The following is a 22,503-nucleotide window of genomic DNA, read 5'->3' as shown; positions in this document are numbered from 1 at the left end:
TGACACTGACTAAAAGATAACGGGATGTAATATTTCTATTTCGTAATAAAATATCTTGGTAATAGGATTTAAATGCTTTAATAAGCACTCGATAATATAGAAAACATTTATATTGTGATAACTCGCTGCCACCACTGCGATATTTAACAAATAAAGTGCATTATTTTTTATCAGGGTGGTATTCAAATGAGGATTTCCTTTTTTGTCTTTTTGTTTCTTTCGCCAACACTATAAATACTAAGTTACCAAAAAATGTGTAAAGATTTAATTCGGCAAAAACATCTGCAGGAATGGGGTCTTATTTTTTTGAAGTCTGTTACAAAGTAACTTCATAAGCTTACTTCGTAGTGTTTTCATAATTAAATGAATTTATTGCCAAAATAGTTATAGTTTATTAAATATAATGCGCATGGATTTGATTATGGCGGACCACACTTCAAACAGTGCGTATTACATTTTCCAAACTATACGTTTCATTTTATTGTAACAATAGAAAAACATTCATTTTACGACTATAAAAATAGCTGACGCATTCTTATAACATTAATGCTTATTATATAGAGTACATCACACTTTTACAGCGACAAGGCAAAGAGTTTTCTGAATAATGTTTTTCTTCTGATTTTAAAAACAGTTTATGTTCTGCCTACCGGCATTGGCCATGTTAATTATTATTACAGTAGGCTTGCCCTCCGCGGCGTACTGCGTGACTGTGAACCTGGCTTCGTTCTCTTGATTTAGTCTAGGACTCAGTAGGAAACTATCCTTATTGTATTGATATGACTTCGAAACTTCATGTACGCATATGCTGTTATTTATTACACCACATTTGTAAGATATATTTAAAAACAAATACCATTGAAATATCAACTGAAAAACGCGATAAGACGCTAATAAAAAAGTCCTAACTTAGCGCATAAACGTTTATTTATTATTGCTTTACCGCCATCTCATCATCATCATAAGTTATCACAAATGAATTTTATCTTTCCTCATAATAAAATCTCGACCCTTTTTTTTGTTGACGGTACTGTTTTAAATTGATTGTATTGAGCATAGTCTCGCCCATAGGCCCGTTACATAATAAACCATTAAGGAGACGACATAATCTATCGCTAAACACTAGCCACTATTTCTTAGCTATGTGCAACGGACAGGACGGACGCCCTGTGTGTTAGCCTTAGGCTACCAATGTTAGGTAAGAAATTATAGACAAATGTGTCGATATACCCACGTGCTTTGAGTGTACAATTATTTCAAGACATTCATCTGTTAACTGTATGTTATGAGCACTATGTTAGACCAAATCAAGAGGCTTTAAATGTATATTAATATTGTCGTGGGACTAAGAGCTCAATAAGTACTTTGTCAAAATAACATTATGTTAGTGAGAGAAGATAAAAAAATAAAGATAAAATTGCGTCAAGTCCAAATTATATTACAACAGACAACTAAATAGTAAATATTCAGCATCCAAGACAGAATTACAAATCCTTAAATTTTAGAAGACCAGTATGATACGATTAGAAAAAGAATCTTATAGACTTCAAATCTTCTTAACAATTGTAAAAGCAAAAAAATTAAAGCCTCTAGATTTCACAATCATATCACTATTAATATTGATTGGTTATTTGAAATGCGCTTAAATTATGAAATTATAAACTTTACTTGGATATAGAGGGTATATGGGGTGGTCATTGTGAGGCTGTGCCCGCGGTCTGAATGGCTGCGAAGAATTCTAATTTTATACAATTAAAACACAATCTTATATTAATTTACATACGGTCGATCCACAAAAACGAGGCAAAACGAAGGGGTTGAATAATTATTATTCGTTTTACTAAAAGTCAGCCATATGTGAAAGAACAAAAGGTTGATTTTTAATTATCGAATCCTTTCGCAGTCACCTTGTTGGTCAGTACTGATTACTATAGCGGATAATTATTAGTGTAAACGTAAGAGAATAATTTTGAGCATCGTTAACATGTTCATAATTATTATGATTAGAAAAGTATGCTATTTACACGGAGTGGTGCGGCGTGACGTCCTAAACAATTTTTGGAACCTGATGTGGCAGTGATGACCTAATTTAATAACCTACATTTGGCACAAAATAATGCCTTTTCCATGGAATTCTGCCAAATACATATCGATGGTCGAAAGGCTTATTGACTTAGCGACATTATTTTGTGATAACATTCATACATATTTAAAATCAGCACTTTTTTCTGTTTTTTAAATGAGTTAAAATTTTTCGAAAAGAAATGTCGGTCAAATCAATTAGCTTTCCAACAGTCGATATAATCTAATCAGATTGTATGATTTATTAATTTAGAAAATGAACTTCTATAATTTGTTTTGTTCTCTCTCCACAGACAAATAGTTGGAGCGTATTGTCGGCGATGAAATTATACTTGGTGTGAATTGACCCCTATAAAATATATTGCTCGCATAGGTTTGTGTATGTAGTGTTACAAGTGTTAACTTACAATTAACAATTTATTACTGGCAACACAATTAAATCGATTAAATTATAATCAATTTGATTACTTTTTTTTTCGTCATGTTAATTTCTGTGTCGATAATCGACATAATTGTGTTTTCAGTATAATATTACCTACCTACATATTAATAAAGAATACACGAATATTATCATCACCATTGTTTCACGTCAGTCGTTTACAATTATAACAATTATATACAATTATATTCTATTTATTATAATTTTACATTAAAATAAAACATAAAATGTATTACATATAGTCGCTGGGAGAAAACCAAACATTTATAATTGTTTGATTTTTTTTACTTCAAGAGATATTTGGCTACACACAATAATATTTGTAAATTTGTTATAAATGTGAAAGTTGTCTTTAAGACTGATGGCAACCCAGAAAAATTTCAATCTCTTGCCCTGTTTGATACCCACCTTTAGTTTTCTCTCAGCGACCATTAACATTACACTATAAGATGACGCCAAGCGCTTTAACAACTAGATATTTGAAACGGTGAGTGCAAGAACGGCCTCTCCTGCACGTAAAGAAAAAGCTTGTATTCATCTGCATAACTTTTTCTATATAAATTGCCCATATCATTGGCAATAACAACGAAAATTTTCACTACTGTTCTATCAATTTTGCATATAAGCCGTTCTTGCGCTCGCCGCGTCAAATCAAACCGTGGTCAAATAATTACATTAATACGTTACATAAAATAATATAAAATTATCTACATACTATGTGATACTTCATCACCATTTGAAAAGGTTTTTGAACACAGTCCCAGGGAGAAGATACGGGTTAGTTTTATCGATATTAAATAGCGTATCGATATAATTTTTCAAATCGATTACCACTTTCAAATGCTCCGTCTCCCATAACATAGTTGTTACATTGTTCGTTATTCACATGTAAAAATACACGTTTTTTTTTTTTATATTTTTATTATTTGTTTATACTGCATTCCTTATGAATTCCAGTGTCGTTTTGGCCTTTAATATATCGTCGTATCAATAATTGGTAGCTAGTGCGTAAAGGCAATCGTACACCCTGACTAGTTCTCGCAAACACGTAAATCATAACACTATAGTGAACCACACGTCAGAAATGATTAACGGATATATAAAATAATCTGACGATGTTGCAATTTCGATCAGCACTCACAAATCTTGAGGATTCTGATGTCACCTAATTCAGGGAACGCCTCTCAATTTATAATAGGCACATACACTCTCACATTTTAGTAGCCATATACCGAATATTAATACTTAATTTTTTTAACATAATCTGTGCTTTTGCCTTGATACTGATTAAAATATGAGATAGATAATTTGAAGATATTTACTGAAGTACTAAAATGCCAATTTTTTAAGGCGAATGACATTAAATGCTAATTTGATTTAGATATTAACCGCCAAATTGGACTTTATCGCATTTCTATAACAACTAAATTTAAATTAAATAAATGCACAACAAACGTAACTAGAAATATTAGATTTCTCTTTTTAAACTTTTAATATTTATTGATTAATTAAGTTTTTGCAAATAATGTTGGACAGATGTCGATAGATATTTAGGTATCTTTGGTGTGCACGTGTTGTTGTGCTGATAATTTGTGAGTGTATATCAATATAAATATGGATTATAAAATGCGATCTAAAATCGATTAAATAAATAAGGATTTAGATTTGTTTATGTAAGTATTCATTAACATAGGATGTGTGATTTCTAAGGGGATATTTGATTAGAATTGGTAATACAATATTCTAGAAAGTTAAGTCTGCCATCTGTCAAAAAGACACTTTTTCGATGAAAGCCAGTCTTTTGTGTCTTCTCATTTATGTTAAATGCTATAAAAGTGACAGAGGCTTATGAATATTAGCACTATACTTAGTAGAATTAGGTGTTGTGTCACACTATTTATGTTAGATGTTATAAAAGTGAGAGACATAGTATATGAAAATAGCTATCGTAAGCATTTGGTTAATGCAGCGTGATTCATAATCAACAACGAACGAACGAACATTCGATCATTGTCTTATCGGTGGTTAGTAAACCTATTAGCCAGTTAGCTATGCTATAACGATGACAGTATAGTTTTCGTAGTTACCGTGGTTAATTGGTTATTATGGATTTACAGAGTGTTTCGTAACGCCCGGCGTCGAATAGAATCGAGTCGCATTAATCTCCAGCTATACATGTGTTATGAAACCGTCCATTAGAAATGGGGTGGAAGCACCGATTTAAATCGATTGTGATTACAAAAACGCAACTCGATTCTGCGCGATTTAACTGCTTTCTAATCAACGCCAAGCTTGCTAGTCTAGTAGCCGAGGAGTGTGGTGAGTGTGGTGGTGGTGGGTCAGTACTCCCACTCGCCGTCGCTGGTCTCGTCGTCGCTGAGGTCGGAGTCGGACTCGGAGTGCATGGCGCGCGAGCGTTCCTGCAGCGCGCGGGCGAGCGCGCCGGCGAGCCCGCACGGCTCGGGCGCCGCCGCCGCCGCCGCGCCCGTGCTGCCCGACCGCGACACCTGCGGGGGCGCACTCTTAACCACTGCTGGATTTCACAATACGGCTCATAGGCCGCGGTATATAGGCGACACATTTTGAAATAGGTACAAACTGAGTGGCCCATACTTAAAGAAACCACTAACTTGAATTGACGGCCTTAAAATATTACCCTTTGCAAGCTCTTAATTGAGCTGTTGGCTGCCCTTACTGCGTTTGCTTGCGCCTATATAGAACTGTAAACTCTATGGATTTTGCAGGTCACTTCGCATAGTGATACCGATATGTTCATCTCGATAGAGAAGTGACAGAATATAATTATTTGATGAGATTATTATACCTAGATCTAAAATAATGACTATAACACTTACGGATCGCAATTCGATTCCTTCTCTAATTTGTTTAAGTAAATTACTCCTGCCGTCCTCAGCTGGTGGTGGTTTAGCGGCGACTTCCACTTTCTGTAAAAAATCACATCAAATTAATATTAATACATTAATATTTCTGACATTATGCTGAATAACAAGTGTAGTTTTGTGAATACAAAAACCTAGCAAACTTGCGAAGGAATTCCGCATACGAAAAATCTTCCACCTGGTAATACCAATCAAGCAATGCTCAACATTAAATAACAGTAATATTAAGTAACAATAAATGTACCTTAAGAGTGTTACTGCCGCTGCGTATGCTCTCCATAAGTGCGGCTCTAGGATCCGCGGCGGCGGCGGAGTCCATGGCCATTGGTGGCGCGGCAGGCGGTGGCGGAGCCGCGGGGGGCGTGGGTGCGGGCGGCGGCGGGGGCGGAGGGGGCGGTGCGTTACCCGGCGGCGGGGGAGGGGGCACAGACGGCGGCGCAGCCGATGGCGCTATAGAAAAATACGTAGTGTTAGACAAATATTATATCGATTAATCGCGCCAATAATAAAGAAAAAAATATCGATACACTCGACCGTAAGATTCGTGTAAACATCGATATGAAATAAAATAAAACGAAAAATATAAGTATATCAATATATAAATAAAATATGTTTCTCCTATCAACAAATCATATTAATAAAATTCGCACACGATAATTTGATGAATTATACAATAATACTACGGGCTGTAGTCTCGACATAAGTTCGGCATAAGACATACCATGTATCTAATACTAGCCAGTGCCGCTGGATCCACATTGAGAAATCCAACGAAGGTAAAAGGTTATACTTACGTTGCAATGGTCTCGGCGGTGGCGGGTTCCGAGGCGCGGAGACCGGCGGCGGGGGCGGGGGCACCACGCGCGCGGGCGGCGGGGGAGGCGCGCGGGACGCTGCCGGTAAGTAACGTTATGATAGGTATTTAGATAACAAATAAATTAAGACTACTTTTCATCAGCTTTACGCTGTGACAAGATAATAAAAACCTTGCCATTTCCTGCACCCTTCTTTGAAAATGATTTGTCTTCCAAAAATGTCTGATTGTATGTATTCCAATCCTGATGTATTCCAAGGAATAACATTTTGCGGTGAATAACTTATTTGACATAAGTTTTAGTTCGTAGGTGGAAATGCTAAGAGCATCGATAAGTTAAGAACTTTTTGTAACATTTTGTCATACCATTCATTCTTTCTATCCAACATAATTGATTATAATTCCAATATGCAGGTAGATAAGACAGTATACTAACGTGGCGCGGGCGGGTGCGCGGGCGGGTGCGCGGGCGGGTGCGCGGGCGCGGGGCTGCGCTGCGGCACTGGCGGCGCGGCGGCGGCGGGCGGCGCGGGCAGCGACGGCAGCGCGGGCGACGGCGCCGCCGGCCGACTGCTGCCTGTGCACGCAAACATAGTTTGTATAAAATTATTAACATTGGGGGCATTCCACGTGAAGCGGGCACGAAAAAAACTCGATGTCTCAGATTTTCGTAATATTTGATTATGTTATACCTGTATATGTCCTCGATCCAGATACAAAATATTATTAAAGTATAAAGCCTGGTAAGCGAGTTAAAGGACTTTGAAGTTTTGACTGGCCGGCTGGTATACGCCACTTCGGAATCCAATTATCAAGTTTTTAAATGTTACAATAAAATAAATAAAGCAATGAAATAAATACTTCATTTAATGAGCTTTTTTTTATTGTATTTTTTGAAATTGAAAAATGTTTTTTCTTTGAAAAAATGTGTTTGAAAGTTTCAAACTTGAATTTTACAAAGTTGGCATATTTATATATTTTTTTTTTCTAAAAATAGCTACTATTGTATAGATAATCTCTGCGAAGTTTCATAATGGGCTGAGAAGTAGTTTAGAGCTAGACCGATTACAGTGCCGAAGCGCGGCGGTCGCCAGAAAGACAAGTAGTAAAAAGTTTCAATTAAACTAAATACTTTCGATTAGAGTATTTTATCATGTTTTGCATCGCTCTAACGATTCAATTACATCTGATTATAATATAAAAAAATATATTTATATTACTGACGGTGCACAACAATATTTGAAACTTGGCTAGGATATTCTATATACAATATTGGCTATTTTAGTAGAAAAAAGTTATTATATAAATATGCCAACTTTGTGAAATACAAGTTTGAAACATTAAAATATATATGAATAATAATAATAAATAATAGTAATAATAAATATGAGTTTGTGGCATTGATGTTCTAGCCTATATGTATAAGCGGTCGGGTATCGTGATGGCTTTGTTTGATGCGTTATGTAAACTAGCCTGCGTCTCCAGGCGTTTTAGGTTACCACCGAGACCGTCAAATTGCCCTTCTGCCATGTGAAGTGGCACGAAAATGAAATTCTGCATCTTTACCACAATCCTGTTTGAAATATAACAAGTTAATACAATTAAATCTTTTTAAATGTTGTTGTGCACCGTCAGTAATATAAATATATTTTTATATTATAATCAGATGTAATTGAATCGTTAGAGCGATGCAAAACATGATAAAATACTCTAATCGAACGTATTTAGTTTAATTGAAAGTTTTACTACTTCGCTCTTTCTGGCGACCGCCGCACTTCGGCACTGTAATCGGTCTAGCTCCTAAACTACTTCTCAGCCCATTATGAAACTTCGCAGGGATTATCTATACAATAGTAGCTATTTTTAGAAAAAAAAAATAAAAAATATATAAATATGCCAACTTTGTGAAATTCAAGTTTGAAACTTTCAAACACATTTTTTTTCAAAGAAAAAAAAATATTTTTCAATTTCCAAAAATACAATAAAAAAGCTCATTAAATGAAGTATTTATTTCATTGCTTTATTTATTTTATTGTAACATTTAAAAACTTGATAATTGGATTCGAAGTGGCGTATACCAGCCGGCCAGTCAAAACTTCAAAGTCCTTTAACTCGCTTACCAGGCTTTATACTTTAATAATATTTTGTATCTGGATCGAGGACATATACAGGTATAACATAATCAAATATTACGAAAATCTGAGACATCAAGTTTTTTTTCGTGCCCGCTTCACGTGGAATGCCCCATTGTATATATTTTTCAGGAACAACGTAGTATCCATTTTATAAATTTTTGAATCAGGTAAATTGTCTTTAATAACACGATGTTTAAGTTCGGAATTCTTTTCTATTTTCTGTACATAGCTGTGTCTGACAGAGTTCGTTCTACAGCATAAAAAACCTATTGTAAATGCAATTATTGCAACCCTACGATCTTGTAATTATTTTTAAAACTCAAAAATGTTGCCTAATTTTATATCGTTAGAATATTATTTATCATAAAATATACAATAATGACTAGAGAACCAACATCGATAACTCACCTCTGACCGGCTTCGCGTTGCTAGTATGCAAGTCTTCTTTAACCGCGTCGATGCCGCCGTGCGACTCTATGAAGCTGTAAATGAACTCGCGCGTCTCCTGGTCCTGCAGCTGCTTGTCAGACACGCCGGCCATGTTGAAGAACGACAGCAACTCCTCGTTCGGCTGTGTTGTTTCCACGTCGAAACCTTGACAAATTGCAATGTCATAAATGTAACATGATCAATATGTAATTGCAGCTGTTAATTAGTATTTAAGAAGAATAGAATGGTTTGTGTTTTTTTAAGAGAGCGACTTTATTTATCGCATAGAGCAAGCTGTACACCGATGGGCATCTGCGTAAGAGAACTACTAGAGTACATTTCATTGAGATTACTTTAATTCTAGAGAAAGGCGGACGAGATTCGAATCGTTAGCAAAGCCTAGCAATAAAAAAGATAATTTAGCGTAATCTAATGTTTTACAAATACCTCTAGACATGATTAGAATACACAAAAAGTTAGTATGCCGGTTTGTATAGCACAAACCGGCTACCGGCTCGCAGGACCAAAAATATGTATGGTTTGTATCACACTTTTGTTTAATAGGTTTTGGTTTGTATAGCATATACCGTACAGTTGGTGTACCTTTATGCGCATCCCAGCCGACGTGCGATATGTGCTTGAAGTCGCTCGGCAGCCCGATGTCTGCCTTGGTTATCTTCTTCATCACCTTCTTTTTGCCGCTTTTCAGAGTGTACGTGCCTGTCGATTGAATTTAACATACAGTTAAGTTATCGCCAGTTTCGTTTACGGCAAGAATATGCCAGCAAGGTTTACGTGGTATCGCTCATAGTAAGAACATTCTTTAGCTATATACCATCACTGGTCTGATTTTCTTGTCTATTTCATGCCTTTATGTCTTGTGATGTTTATGTATAAAGGCCTTACAACATTTAAGTATCAGTAGCATATTTTCCGCTCCTTCTATATTGTAGGGGGCCTTTTACCAGCAATAATGGTGGCTCACAGGCGTTGTATTACCCATTATGGATGGTAGCTGCTTTACAAATTATCGTAATATTTTAAGCACTTATGCTAGTAGTCTTAACGCAGTTAAAGTGTTACCGGTGATGTTGGTGGCCTTGGGCGGGGGCGCAGGCGCAGGCGCGGGCTCGGGCTCCGGTTCGGGCGGCGGCGGCGGCAGCGCGCCGTTGTGTCGCGTGGCGTGGGTGACGTGCGCGTTGACGGCGGCGACTCCGCCCGCGCTGCTGTGAGAGCTGCTGACGCTGTTGGCGCGCGCCGCCAGCATCGACCGCTGACGACGCTCTGCAACGATGCACGTGCAACGGTTGCAGATTTACCGCTGGTTTCAATAAACACTTTTTTCGATCCGTCGTCAAAATGGACCAATCAGAACAAAGTATTTTCAACATGCTTATAAATGACGTTGGGTTTGTTCTCAAGTTCGGATAAGTGATTTGAAGTGTTAAACTTTTTCAGCTTATCTGGATGGCATAACAATGACTAAAAAATCCCATCGCATGAATGACAGCCAATCGTGATGTAACCACAACCGTTACCGTTGTTGGTAAACACAGCGGCGTCGCATTTATTGTAATAACTAGTGCAAACAAACACGTTAGGTATAACGAACTGATTCGGAAAACATACATTCACAATCATGATCGGCGCTGTTACATGTAGTCACGCCTTTTTTCCTTTTCCGTGGCTAAAAATGTCCTCTACGTCAACTGACATTACTTAGCGCCATTTGCAGAAACCTTTTTAGGCAGGGTTTAGTTTTAGCCCTTTGCCAAATGCGTTTGCTTTCTTTATTCCTTCCACACCCAGGTTTTTATATACAGAAATTTAATTTGCCACAATTATTTTCTTTTTATTACCACACCCCTGACACATTTAAATAATGATGCTATTAAAATAGTGTCACACATATGCATGTCCCAATGCAAATAACGCGATGTCTACTCATTACCTTCTCGTCTGATTTTCCGCAGCTCGATTTTCTCGATGAGTATGTTCCTGAGCACCTGCGCTTCATCCTCGTTGGCGAAATTGAACGCTGTCATATATTCCTGAAATGTTACATTAATATTATATAAGCGATTACTGTAATATTGCATTATAAGCGTAGAAAAAAAAACGACTTCTAAGTCGTAATAATTCCACATTTGATCATATTTTACCCGACTACTGCTTAATGATTAATTATAACAATTAGTATAGCCTGCTTCGAGGGAGTAGTTATATTGTTTGCACGATACGACCAATGCTCTGAGGCCCCGAGTTCCACCCCACCATTACAACTCCTGTGAACCAGGATTAGCAATGGGCACGCATTTTATGAAGCTCGAAGACTCTCAGGGATAACTAATTTATCATTATCCCGCAACGAAATTAATCAAATAGAAAGATAGGGAGGAGTTGGACATATTAAATGTACACACAATATTTAGTGGTAACAACACTGCCACGACCTATTTTTTGGAGCCAAATCTGGCTACGTATTATTAAAAATATTTACAATACTTCTTTATAGCCCATACATTAGCAATGTGAACAGATCTGTCCTGAATTTTCTATTCTTACATTCATAGTATGGAATGCATTTTAGCGGGTAAATTGATTTAATTACGATCGCTCGAAAATTTTGGAGAACAACGACCTCCTCCAATTAATATTTGTATGTACATTATATATTGTATATATGCGCGTGTGTATTCTTTGTTGTAAACTCTCAATATAATAAATAAACATAATAATATATAATAAATACCCTGGATTATATTATATAAGAATAATTTTTATTTATTTCAATGCGGCTTATTGTAATTTTTACGAAGGAAAACAGTTGGTTGTATAAATTTCACAATCAACATACCTATTCTTGCGTAATCGGTCATAACTTTCACCGATAACAGTAAGCTATTGTCTATAGAATGTTAAACATATGAATCATTATTGAATCACTGATGCTGATGAATCATCAGTGGTCTGAGAGCCGCACAGCTCTAAAGTCGCGAAAAAGGAGAGAGAGGCTGGCAAAAAGGGTAATTTACTTCCCCACAGATAAAAAGGGATATACATATAATACGACTGTCTAATGTCCATATTTTCAAATTTATGATCCACCTATTCATGTATGATAAATTGATTATCTCTCCGCGAAGTGTATACGAATCATCTCACCACTCCTAACTATGCCCATAGCAAACGATCAAAATCAATTTTTTTTGTAATTCGAACACATCAGTTCGCCAGATATTTTTTATTCTGTTCAGCAGACATATTCCTATAGGCTATAACATCAAAGAACGGCTCCGCAAATAGGGACCTTATTCTCTACGCAACACGTGATAACACGTAACAAGCACGTAACGCACCGCGACACGAGGAGGACAATATAAATTGGCATACATACTACCATTTCACACAAATTTCACTAAGATGACACAACACGTGCGTGTTACGAGTTTACACTCTCATACAGCCGTTTTTAATAAAGGATCTCAATCTCAATCTTCAATCTGATTCCGAGGATAAACCAATCGAAATAATTCATTTGTAACCATGTCACATAAAAATTTTCTTCTGATTGGTCCATTTTCAAAATAGTTCGAAAAAAGCTATTGCAATTGTTTATTGAAAATGGCGGATAGTAAGTCCCATGGGCGTAAGTTCGTAAGGAAATACTGTTTATACTCTGTCTAGTGACGTAATAGTTATCAGGAAAATGACACATGCCCTCCTGTAGTTTTGTTCTATGAGGCGTGCAATACGATGATTTCATAGTAATAACAAATAGATAATACTAATAATATAATAATGCCGAACAATAATTCATAATTGGTGTAACAAAATTACTAATATGTACCAATAAATGTTTATGGAATGCAGGGGGATACTGAATCGGCCTTATTTTCCTTCCTGTTGATTTCTAAGCTGACTTTGATATCAAATGTTCTGCTGTATTCGTTACTTCATTCTTTAGCCACGAAATCAATGTGGTCCTGGATCATTATTGACTATTTTATATCTCGGATAGTGTTCAGTGGTAAAGGTTTTGCACAGGTGGATGCGCGAACAAAAGTTAGACTATGAATATTTTCAAAATAACATACACCGTTTAAATTTTGTTACACATAGCCATCATATTTCTATCTATCATATCAAGAGTGTAGATAAAAAAAAGAAAATCTTATTTACCTAATACCTTAAAAGCTTATTATATCTGAAATTTATCGAACGATATTATCATCAATAATTATTTTATTAATGTACGTATTATGTTTATTAATTTTCATCTAAGTTATCTATTATGTAAATAAGATTATAATTTATCGTATTACTTATTAGTCACGTCGCGTTACTTTAGATCTTATAAATTTACAAATCATGGTGCATTCCCTTCATTCTTACGTTTCTTTTATTTTCTATTCTTACATTAACCTTTGACTGGACAATAAATAAATGAGCCAGTTTTTTTTTAATTACTTCATATCAATTATTAACCATGGACATCGCCATTAGTCTGAGAATGGACATTCCCTTTTGTGTTCATATCAACTCGAGATCCGAATAGATTTGGAAGCTACATACTATGACGCGCGCTGATTGTTTTGCCATGTCGTTCGGGCGGCCGCGAGGTCGACGACTTTTGTTCCGTTCGATGGCGAGTATTGTCCGCTGTGCATTTTGTTTTATTGCATTTTGGCAGAAACAAAAACTTTTAGCTATCTCTTGATGATGGATACTTTGTAAAAGAGAAGAATAAAAACGAACTGTACATGTAATGTTCTAATCGCGGATAAACAAATGAATTGACAGCTGATTGTTAAACATGGTCCTGTAATCCTGTACAGTCCGCATTTTATTTTTTTAAACCCAATGGAAAACCATATACATAATTGAACCATTAAAAATAATATTGCTGATATAGGGCAGTCGTATAAAAAGCCTACATAAGTCATAAATCAATTTCAGCCATAGAACTATTACATAACATAATAGAAGAAAGTGGGACACCATGTCTACTCAAATATGTTAAAGACACAGACGGCCGCAGTTATAACCATAGGGGGCGCAAACCACATGCTGTCGCTGTTTAATAAAAGCTACCATAAAAAACAGAAAACGTTTTAAAAGTATGTTATTAACTTTAATAATTACAAGATCTAGCTGCTTTAAAATTCTCGCAATGAATCATGTTATTATTTTAAATGGGATGGGATTAAAATAGATATATTTTATGACACTAGTTGAATCATAAACATTATTATGCAGCTAATAACAAGAAAAATATTAAACAATATTGAAATACATTGCGGTTACCAATAACCTCAATAGTTACATACTTTATATAAAAAGTGAATTAAAATTCATAACCGTATCCAACACAGTTATTAAGTAAACATTTCTCACGGTACGTACTGGCGCTATTAGCATTTATTACAAAATATCAAAACTATCATATATTATATGTATATCATAAAATAAAGCTGTTGCTGCATCTTTAAAATATACGCTCATTCAGTTACATCTGATGGTAATTAAAATGCAGGCCAAATGAAATGCCTAACCGACAAGACTCTGCAGCTTTCTACCCTGGCCTAGGTACACCTAGATATACTACCACACATCATGTCATACTCGTACTCTTAAAACTACTTAATAATTAGCAGTTTTTTTGTCCGTTTATGAAAAACACTCAGTACGGCCCTGATATATGAGTAGGTCACCATTAAAATAATAATGCGCTAGCGTGAACTTATAAAAAATATTTCAGCTATTCAGCCGCGATAGAAAATAGTTGATACCTAAAAAAATATTTCATATTATACATTACAAGGTAGGATCATAAGTTCACGCTATTTATGCACGAAGTGGTGATTAAAAAACAACTCATGCGCCCAATGCTTGTTAAGTATATTTTCATCTTAATACGTTCTAATCACGGTTTATTTTTCTTCAAAAAAGTAACACCAACTATAATCTGTACCCTAGGACGTATAAAGAGATAAGCTTGTAACGACCATATTCATTAATATTTAATTTTGATAGGTGATTTTCCAGTGACTGCTTTATTGCCTGTAGCATAAATAGTCAATTAATTTCGCAGGTCGACATGCCTATTTGACCCCCGCATCTCGGTTATCTGGCCTATGGCACGGAACCTGCACATAAAATTTCCGACAGGAGTTATTTAAAACTCTTAAAATGGTGGAAAATTACAATTTTCTATACAGGCGTATTTCATTTGTGTTGGAATGAATAAAAAATACATATCATCTTATTTTCGGGTCACTACCAATATTTAATTTCAAGTTTCCTCGTCATTTACTCAACATTTTGGAAATTTAGTCCATGGTATGTCTTCGTACTAACTTTTTCGAATAAAGAATAGTACACATTATAATTATGTGACAGATTTCATCCAAGTCCATACAGCGATTTCTACGTATTTAACATAATTTAATAACAAATTTTCACATTTATATTTGTGAGACGAAAGAGGAAATAAGAAGGAAAGTATTGAGTGAAGATACGTACGGGTTCTCCCGTGTTACATGAGTAACACGGGAGAACCCGTACGTATCTTAATGTGTATGAACACGATAGTAAACAATAATATGTAAGGTATTTTATAGTAAAACCTTGTTTGTGTCACTTTATTACCCACCATTGATTAGGACAACAATCGGTTTGCTCGTAATATGAAAACAACTTATATATTGTCAAGTACTAATAGTGGATGTTTAGACAATAATAAACTCTATAAATAAACTCAAATTCCGCTCTTCACAGTCGCCTAGCCACGGGTATTTTAACTTTTTTAACCATATCGACGGTTGAAAGGCTAATGACTTAAAAGACATTTTTTTGTTGAAAATTTTTAACATGTTTAAAAAACATAGAAAAACGTACTGATTTTAAATATTAAACTTAGGATCACCAAAAAATGTTGCTTAAGTCAATTAGCCTTTTACCCGTCAATAAACATAAACCATATACGTGGTGGCGGCTTTGTCATAATTTGCCATTAATATACACAAAGTCATAAGATAATATTTAAGCATGTCACCTCACCTCAGCTTCAAAGGTGTGGAGATACGGTCTCGGGCTCTTATACTCAATCTGCAGGTAGACCTCATGCTCCCATACCATCGATCTCCGATACAGACAGTAGATCCGGAAGAAGTATGATCTCTTCCCATTATCCTTGATGAGGCATAGCACACCTGTATCCTTCTTCTTCCATTCCGAATGCCCTGGTCCTTCCGTTGTGAATAACTGAACCACAGCTGTCGCCAGACTCTGTAGGATAAATAAGGAATATTAGTATTAAAAAATCATAGGGTATATAATAAGATTTTGCACTACAAATGTAGTACTCATTTCAAGACAGTTTTGTCTGATGATATTAACTTTAATCAAATGTTAACATTATTTTGATTGTGCATAAAAAAACATAATACTCCCAAATATTCTTTAGTTATCTGTTATGGCCACAAACCTTGACTATAATTTGATATTTCCTGTTAGGTAAGTGACACTAGCATCTTGTCCCCTAAGTTCAAACTCTTTTTACTTTTTAATAAACATACAGAACAGATAGTGGTATTCAATTAGATTTGAATCTGAAAACCTAACATTTTTGCACTAGGCCTGGCTGGCAGCTAGCCTGTTTATGTATAAATTTTATAAAACACATTTTGTTACTACACAAACATTTAATATAATTTATCTAGGGATACCACAAAGGCATTTACAAAGTAACTTATATAATCCACAGTCTTATGGAATAATGTTGGCAATCAATCACTGCCATCATTGAAGGTTGGTGCTCTTAGATAAGAGTTAATATTTTTTTTGATACACACATTGAATTTGATAGTGATTTTTTTTGGTGTATAGTGTTTTTGATAAGTACCTAAACTTGTTTTTTATTTTTCTTTGCATCTGCTACAGTTCTATATAATTTTTAGCATTTATTATTTAATATAGAACTTGGAAACGAAGTAACAAACCAATTTGTAATAATTATGAATTACCATGGTTTCATGCTGAGATAATTAATGAATAAATAAGGACAAAGTGAATTAAAAGCCCTTGGTGAAATAAAATATGAAACATCTGTTTACATTGTCTGGCAAGTTGATTTGCAAAATATTTTAATCCTAATTATTCTTCAATTTAATTATTGGTTATCTTAAAATAATAAGAAAGAAAATTTGTGAAAATGTTTGAAGATCTAGATTTTAGTTGAAGTTATGTTAAGAAAAAATAAGTGAACTTGTAAATTAATTTAAAATAAATTTTATCTACAGTTAGATAAGTTGAAGTTTCAGATAATATTATAATGCTTAACAGCCTTGACTTGGGACATAATATTATGAATCATAATTTTGTAGATATTAAAAGTAGGAGTGATGTATCTTTCACATTACATAAATAATAAAGAACAGATCACATTTGATAATTTTCAATTTTATCTACTGATGCTGCTAAAATCAGTGTGCAAGCACATGCACAAGCAAGTGAATATCTTAGTGTGAAAAACAGTCAAATAAAACTCATTATTAAGCTTATGTAACTTAAGTCATAACATCTATTATCTAAAATTGAAGTATTTTTTGGACTGTATCACAGTTTTTATATTTTAAAACATAAAAACAGCGATAAAATCCAAAAATATTCGCATAAACATAAAAGATCATCATCTATAGTCTAAAAAAATGTTGTTAATGGCCATGCTTTAGTAACAACAAAATGTGTAGATCTAGAGATACATACATATGTATAGACCAATTAACTTATATACAAATAAAGGCATATTTCGATAGTCCTTATTAAAATGAACAGCATTTATTTAAGACAATAAGGATCAAAGTGCTTATCGCCATGGTAAAATAATACTAAACAAGCGACGTATATTTGACAGTATGTAAATTATTGAATCTGCAAAATGCAATTTTACTGATTTGATACTTTACATAGGGACCGTTGATGTGTTTTATCAGTTGTATACTAAAATCCATACATTAAGTAGTTAGTAGTATAAGATTATTAGTATTATAAGAGATGTGAATAGTAACCAACCCATACACATAACAGGCTTGTAACCAGATATGGCGTCTTACTTATCTATGTGTACTCATCTTGAAACTTTCGCCCCATAAAGTGGTACAGTGAAATTAATGTAGCGGGTTGTATGCAACAGCTGTCTTACTCACAATATGTATATAAAATACTAGTATCATCACTGAATCAAAAAAACTAGCAATGTACAAACATTTGTTCCTATTTATTGTTAGGGTCCTCGCAATATAGGCTGTGTCTAGGGTAGGACCACTAGTAATATACTTTTAATGTCTTTGATGTTGTTTTATTAATTAGGTATAAGACTTGTAGACATTATGTAACAATATATAGTGCTGTAATCTATACTATTATATAAAGCTGAAGAGTTTGTTTGTTTGTTTGAACGCGCTAATCTCAGGAACTACCGGTCCAAACCGAAAAATTCTTTTTGCGTTGGATAGCCCTTTGTTCGTGGAGTGCTATAGGCTATATATCATCACGCTATACCCAATAGGAGCGGAGCAGTAATGGCTAATCTCAGGAAATACCGGTCCAAACTGAAAAATTCTTTTTGTGTTGGATAGCCCTTTGTTCCCGGAGTGCTATAGGCTGTATATCATCACGCTATGACCAATAGGAGCGGAGCGGTAATGATACATGTTGCAAAAACGGGGAAAATTATAAGTTTTGAGAGCTTCCGTTGCCTGCGCTGCGTAAACGGTTAAAGTCATGCAACAATGATGTATGACGGGATTGTTCCACTTTAAAAGTGCTAAAAATTTATATTATAAAACAAAGTCCCCCGCTGCATCTGTCTGTCTGAACGTGTTAAACTCAAAAACTGCCCAACATATTAAGATGAAATTTGGTATGGAGACAGTTTGAGACCCTGGGAAGAACATAGGCTCCCGGGAAACTACTACTTTTATAACGGAAAACTTTAGCCTGAAAAATTTTATAACGCGGGCGGAGCCGCGGGCAAAAGCTATAAGTTATAAACCTGTGAAATTTAGTAGAGGCGGTGGCTGTCCTATAACAGTAATAGCAATCTGTGACGTCACTGTGTCACCGACCATAACGTTGCGTAAAACTAACATTAATCTATTTATTGTTTTATTAAGTTAGTTTAATTCCTTCTGCTGAGTTAGACTTATGTTTACTTAAGTATTGTAATCTTTTAATAAATAAGTTAAAGTAGTCAAGAGCGTCGCCAGCTGATGGCCAAGTTGATATGGAGAATGAGAAAAGCATGAATTGTAGGTAAAGTCGAGAGCACATGTACCTCCCCTACTACCGCTTTAACAATAACAGAGCAAAGCATAATTGAGCGGACGGAATATTAGGAATGGCATTTGTGAATTCATTCGAGTTTTAGAACCTCTGGAGTAGGGCAGCTGACCGTCCCTGCTCCCCCTTGACGACGCCCTTGAAAGTAGTTATGGTTTTTTTGGACCTTGGTTCGTTGAGCAACATAATTGGCGTAGAAATATTACAGTAAACAAATAAAAGTTATGTTTAATGTAAAGACAATTGGGATAATTATACAATTAAATAATAAATAAGGAAAATAAACATTAAATTAATAAATAGTTATGGAATGCCTTAAATGACGGTATTTAAAATATGATAAATGTCGTGCAATTATCTATACAATTATATAAAGCTGAAGAGTTTATTTGTTTGTCTCAGGAACTACTGATTCGAACTGAAAAAATATTTTTGTGTTGCATAGCCCTTTATTTGTGGAGTGCTCTAAGTTATATATCATCACGCTATGACCAATAGGAGCGGAGCAGTAATGGCTAATCTCAGGAACTATCTCTTTGAACTGAAAAATTCGTTTTATGTTGGCTAGCCCTTTATTTGTGGAGTGCTATAGGCTATATATCATCACGCTATGACCAATAGGATCAGAGAAGTAATGAAACATGTTGCAAAAACGGGGACAATTTATTCGTTTTGAGAGCTTCCGTTGCGTGCGCTGCGTAAACGGTTAAAGTTATGCAACAATGATGTATGACGGGATTGTTCCTCTTAAAAAGTTCTAAAAAATATATTATAAAACAGAGCCGCGGGCAATAAATAAATAAAAATCTTTTCAAAATATGATTTAAACAAAGAAATGATGTTACATCTGCTAATTTCTTGTCATTTTGAGCTCTATAATTAAATTTGGTTTTATGTTATGATCGCCTTGTTGGCATTATACTTCAATAAAATAAAATTCAATTCCTATTTAACTCCTGTGTGGGGCAAATACCATTTGTATATGTTTTTTAGTGGGCAAGAACACATCTTAGTTGCCCAAATGGACATTATATCACACCATGCTATAAGTCTTATAGGTATATAGGAAAGTATGGCTGTATTGTCTCTTCTTATCCTGTAAGTGATAACAGATGTATACATGTAGGTATTTTTATATAGTAAGTAGCAAATGCCACTTTTATAATTACCAACACTGAAGTTTCAATACCATAATTTTTAGCTAATAAATATATTTCTAACAATTTTATATTCATTGTAAAAAAATAATAGGGAACTTGGATATCACTTAATTTCTCTAACACTTGTATGAAATATATTTATTTTGGTCAGTTAACCATTAATAGACAGTAATCTATGAAATAAAAATATATTACATATTTACTATATTTTAACATACATTTAAATACAAATAAACTAATTTTATTTAAACAGTTAAAAGCATAGATCACATGTAGCTTGTTCTACCTTTCCTACTACATACTTTATAATTATTATTGGCTTATCTATAAATCTTTTCTGATATCTATGGAGCATTGACTACTTAACAATAAAGTCTGGGATAGTATTTTATTTATTACATAATTAATGTTAAGCCGTTATTTTATATACAGCAGAACATTTATGTTTAACATTTAAATTAACATTATTATGTAGTAAATTAGCTTTTGCTCGTGAATATGTTCCAATTCATAATTATCATTTTATCTTCTTAAGAGAGAATTTTACAATACTGTCTACAGTATATTAGGAAGACATGTCTAAAGATCAAGTCTGGAAGCTAAATTATAAGGTATATTTATCTGGAGTTGTTTTGATATTATTGAGAATTTAAATATATAAAAACAATATAAAAAGATTTTGATTGTTCATCAATTCTATATCATAACATTCTTTAAACTTTAATAAATTTTACACAAATATGAACAAAATATAAAGCAAATACGTTTTATCACAGCGTTATCGAGTGATAATCCATAGATACGACGGCAGGTATGTAATCTGAGGGCACTGAATCATGCGAAACGACAACCTGTATGCACGTAACACAACCCACCTGACATTTGGGCCCTATCAGACTAAACACCTGATCGTTCTCATCCCTGGACAGCAGGATACTCGGTCTATTTTCTCCCCTCGGCATTGTCTCGTTAAATTACTAAATCACACATAAAAACACTTTAGTCACACACAAGAATTGATGAGACCACCAATTCCACGCTCCAGCATTTTAAACACTACAAAATATTTAATCGACACCCGTTACTGACACCTCACGATAGAAATAACATTTCCCAGTACGTGGAAACGTTAATTTCAATATCACAATACATTTATACTTCGAAAAATGCGATTTAGCAATTTACTTTCTCTCTCCATGTACGAATGAAATAATTCTGATTTTTTTTTCTTCGTGTTACCAGTTATTTCATCTAAAGAATACCATAACAACTCAACATATTGAAATATAACTAATATAAAAAAAAGTATAAAAATTAAACATTTTAAAGCAAGACTGAATTTAAGTAATACATTATTTCCTTAAGAAATAGAAATCATTTTGCAAATTAGACGGTTATTTTTATTTTTGTAATTTACCATAATTAATCATACCTACAATTCTTGGCAACACACAAAATGTTGACACCGGTACTGTCATTTCGACTATAGAGTAAGTAATATACTATGTAAGAAGAGGCGGCACTTAGTACATAGATTTTAATTTCACACACACATACATATGCTCAGTTTAAGTAAGATTTTGTACCAACGTTATGCATATAAAATGACGTAAAACTACTAACTTAGTATAAATCTGCTCCTCTCTAGGGACGTTCCTTATTCAATCGATAATATGTTATCGATAATAATTGCTAACCTATATCTTATACAGGTATAAATTATGATTTAATTTCAAATATTAAAAGAAAACGTCCACAATCTTAAATAATTTCCTTTATTTAATAACAAAATATTATTCCAAAATACACAATAGTGTTACGCGAATTTCTTATGTATAAATTGTTTAGGTATATTACTCAAAAACTCATTTCAGTCCAATTTTTCATTATTTATTTCCAATTTTATATAGAAATGATACTTTCCGTCCAATCAACAATTACTATGATTACAATCATTGCCAAGCTAAGTAATTCATAAATTTCACAAATGCCTTTTTTGATTAGTTCTTTTGTCTATTGTAGCAAACAAATAAATAAAATACACAAATATAATTACAATTAGAGTCAATATCTCGGAATAATAGTCACCATTTCGTAAACACAGACGACACAAATTTCTTATAGAAAATTATACACGAAACAGAGGAGCAGCCTCAACTCAAAGTATTCGGCAGAAAACTCAACTATTGAACAAAATCGC

The 22,503-nt window shown here is 34.3% G+C and overlaps 1 protein-coding gene across 1 annotated transcript; it reads right to left on the bottom strand.

Moving 5' to 3' along the window:
* Positions 1-17: 17 nt before the first annotated feature.
* On the bottom strand, positions 18-21,530 carry LOC115447837 (neural Wiskott-Aldrich syndrome protein). The gene is made up of 11 exons (XM_037444749.1): positions 21,179-21,530; positions 15,862-16,089; positions 10,751-10,850; positions 9,883-10,083; positions 9,403-9,519; positions 8,779-8,964; positions 6,672-6,812; positions 6,216-6,314; positions 5,666-5,871; positions 5,377-5,466; positions 18-5,028 (listed from the first exon to the last, which is right to left on the bottom strand). Exons 1-11 carry the CDS (start codon positions 21,263-21,265, stop codon positions 4,861-4,863), a joined length of 1,623 nt encoding a protein of 540 aa, XP_037300646.1. The 5' UTR covers positions 21,266-21,530; the 3' UTR covers positions 18-4,860.
* Between the last annotated feature and the right edge of the window lie 973 nt (positions 21,531-22,503).

Source organism: Manduca sexta, chromosome 28 (assembly GCF_014839805.1).
Source record: "Manduca sexta isolate Smith_Timp_Sample1 chromosome 28, JHU_Msex_v1.0, whole genome shotgun sequence".
Lineage (NCBI taxonomy): Eukaryota > Metazoa > Arthropoda > Insecta > Lepidoptera > Sphingidae > Manduca > Manduca sexta.
This window is presented reverse-complemented; position numbering and strand designations above follow the sequence as displayed.

Excerpts from the sequence above, each read along its gene's own strand:
- LOC115447837 (XM_037444749.1), bottom strand. The coding sequence starts at position 21,265 with ATGCCGAGGGGAGAAAATAGACCGAGTATCCTGCTGTCCAGGGATGAG. Across the intron at positions 10,084-10,750 it reads GCGGAAAATCAGACGAGAAG|AGCGTCGTCAGCGGTCGATG; the intron begins GTAATGAGTAGA and ends GCATCGTTGCAG. Across the intron at positions 9,520-9,882 it reads CAAGGCCACCAACATCACCG|GCACGTACACTCTGAAAAGC; the intron begins GTAACACTTTAA and ends TTCAATCGACAG.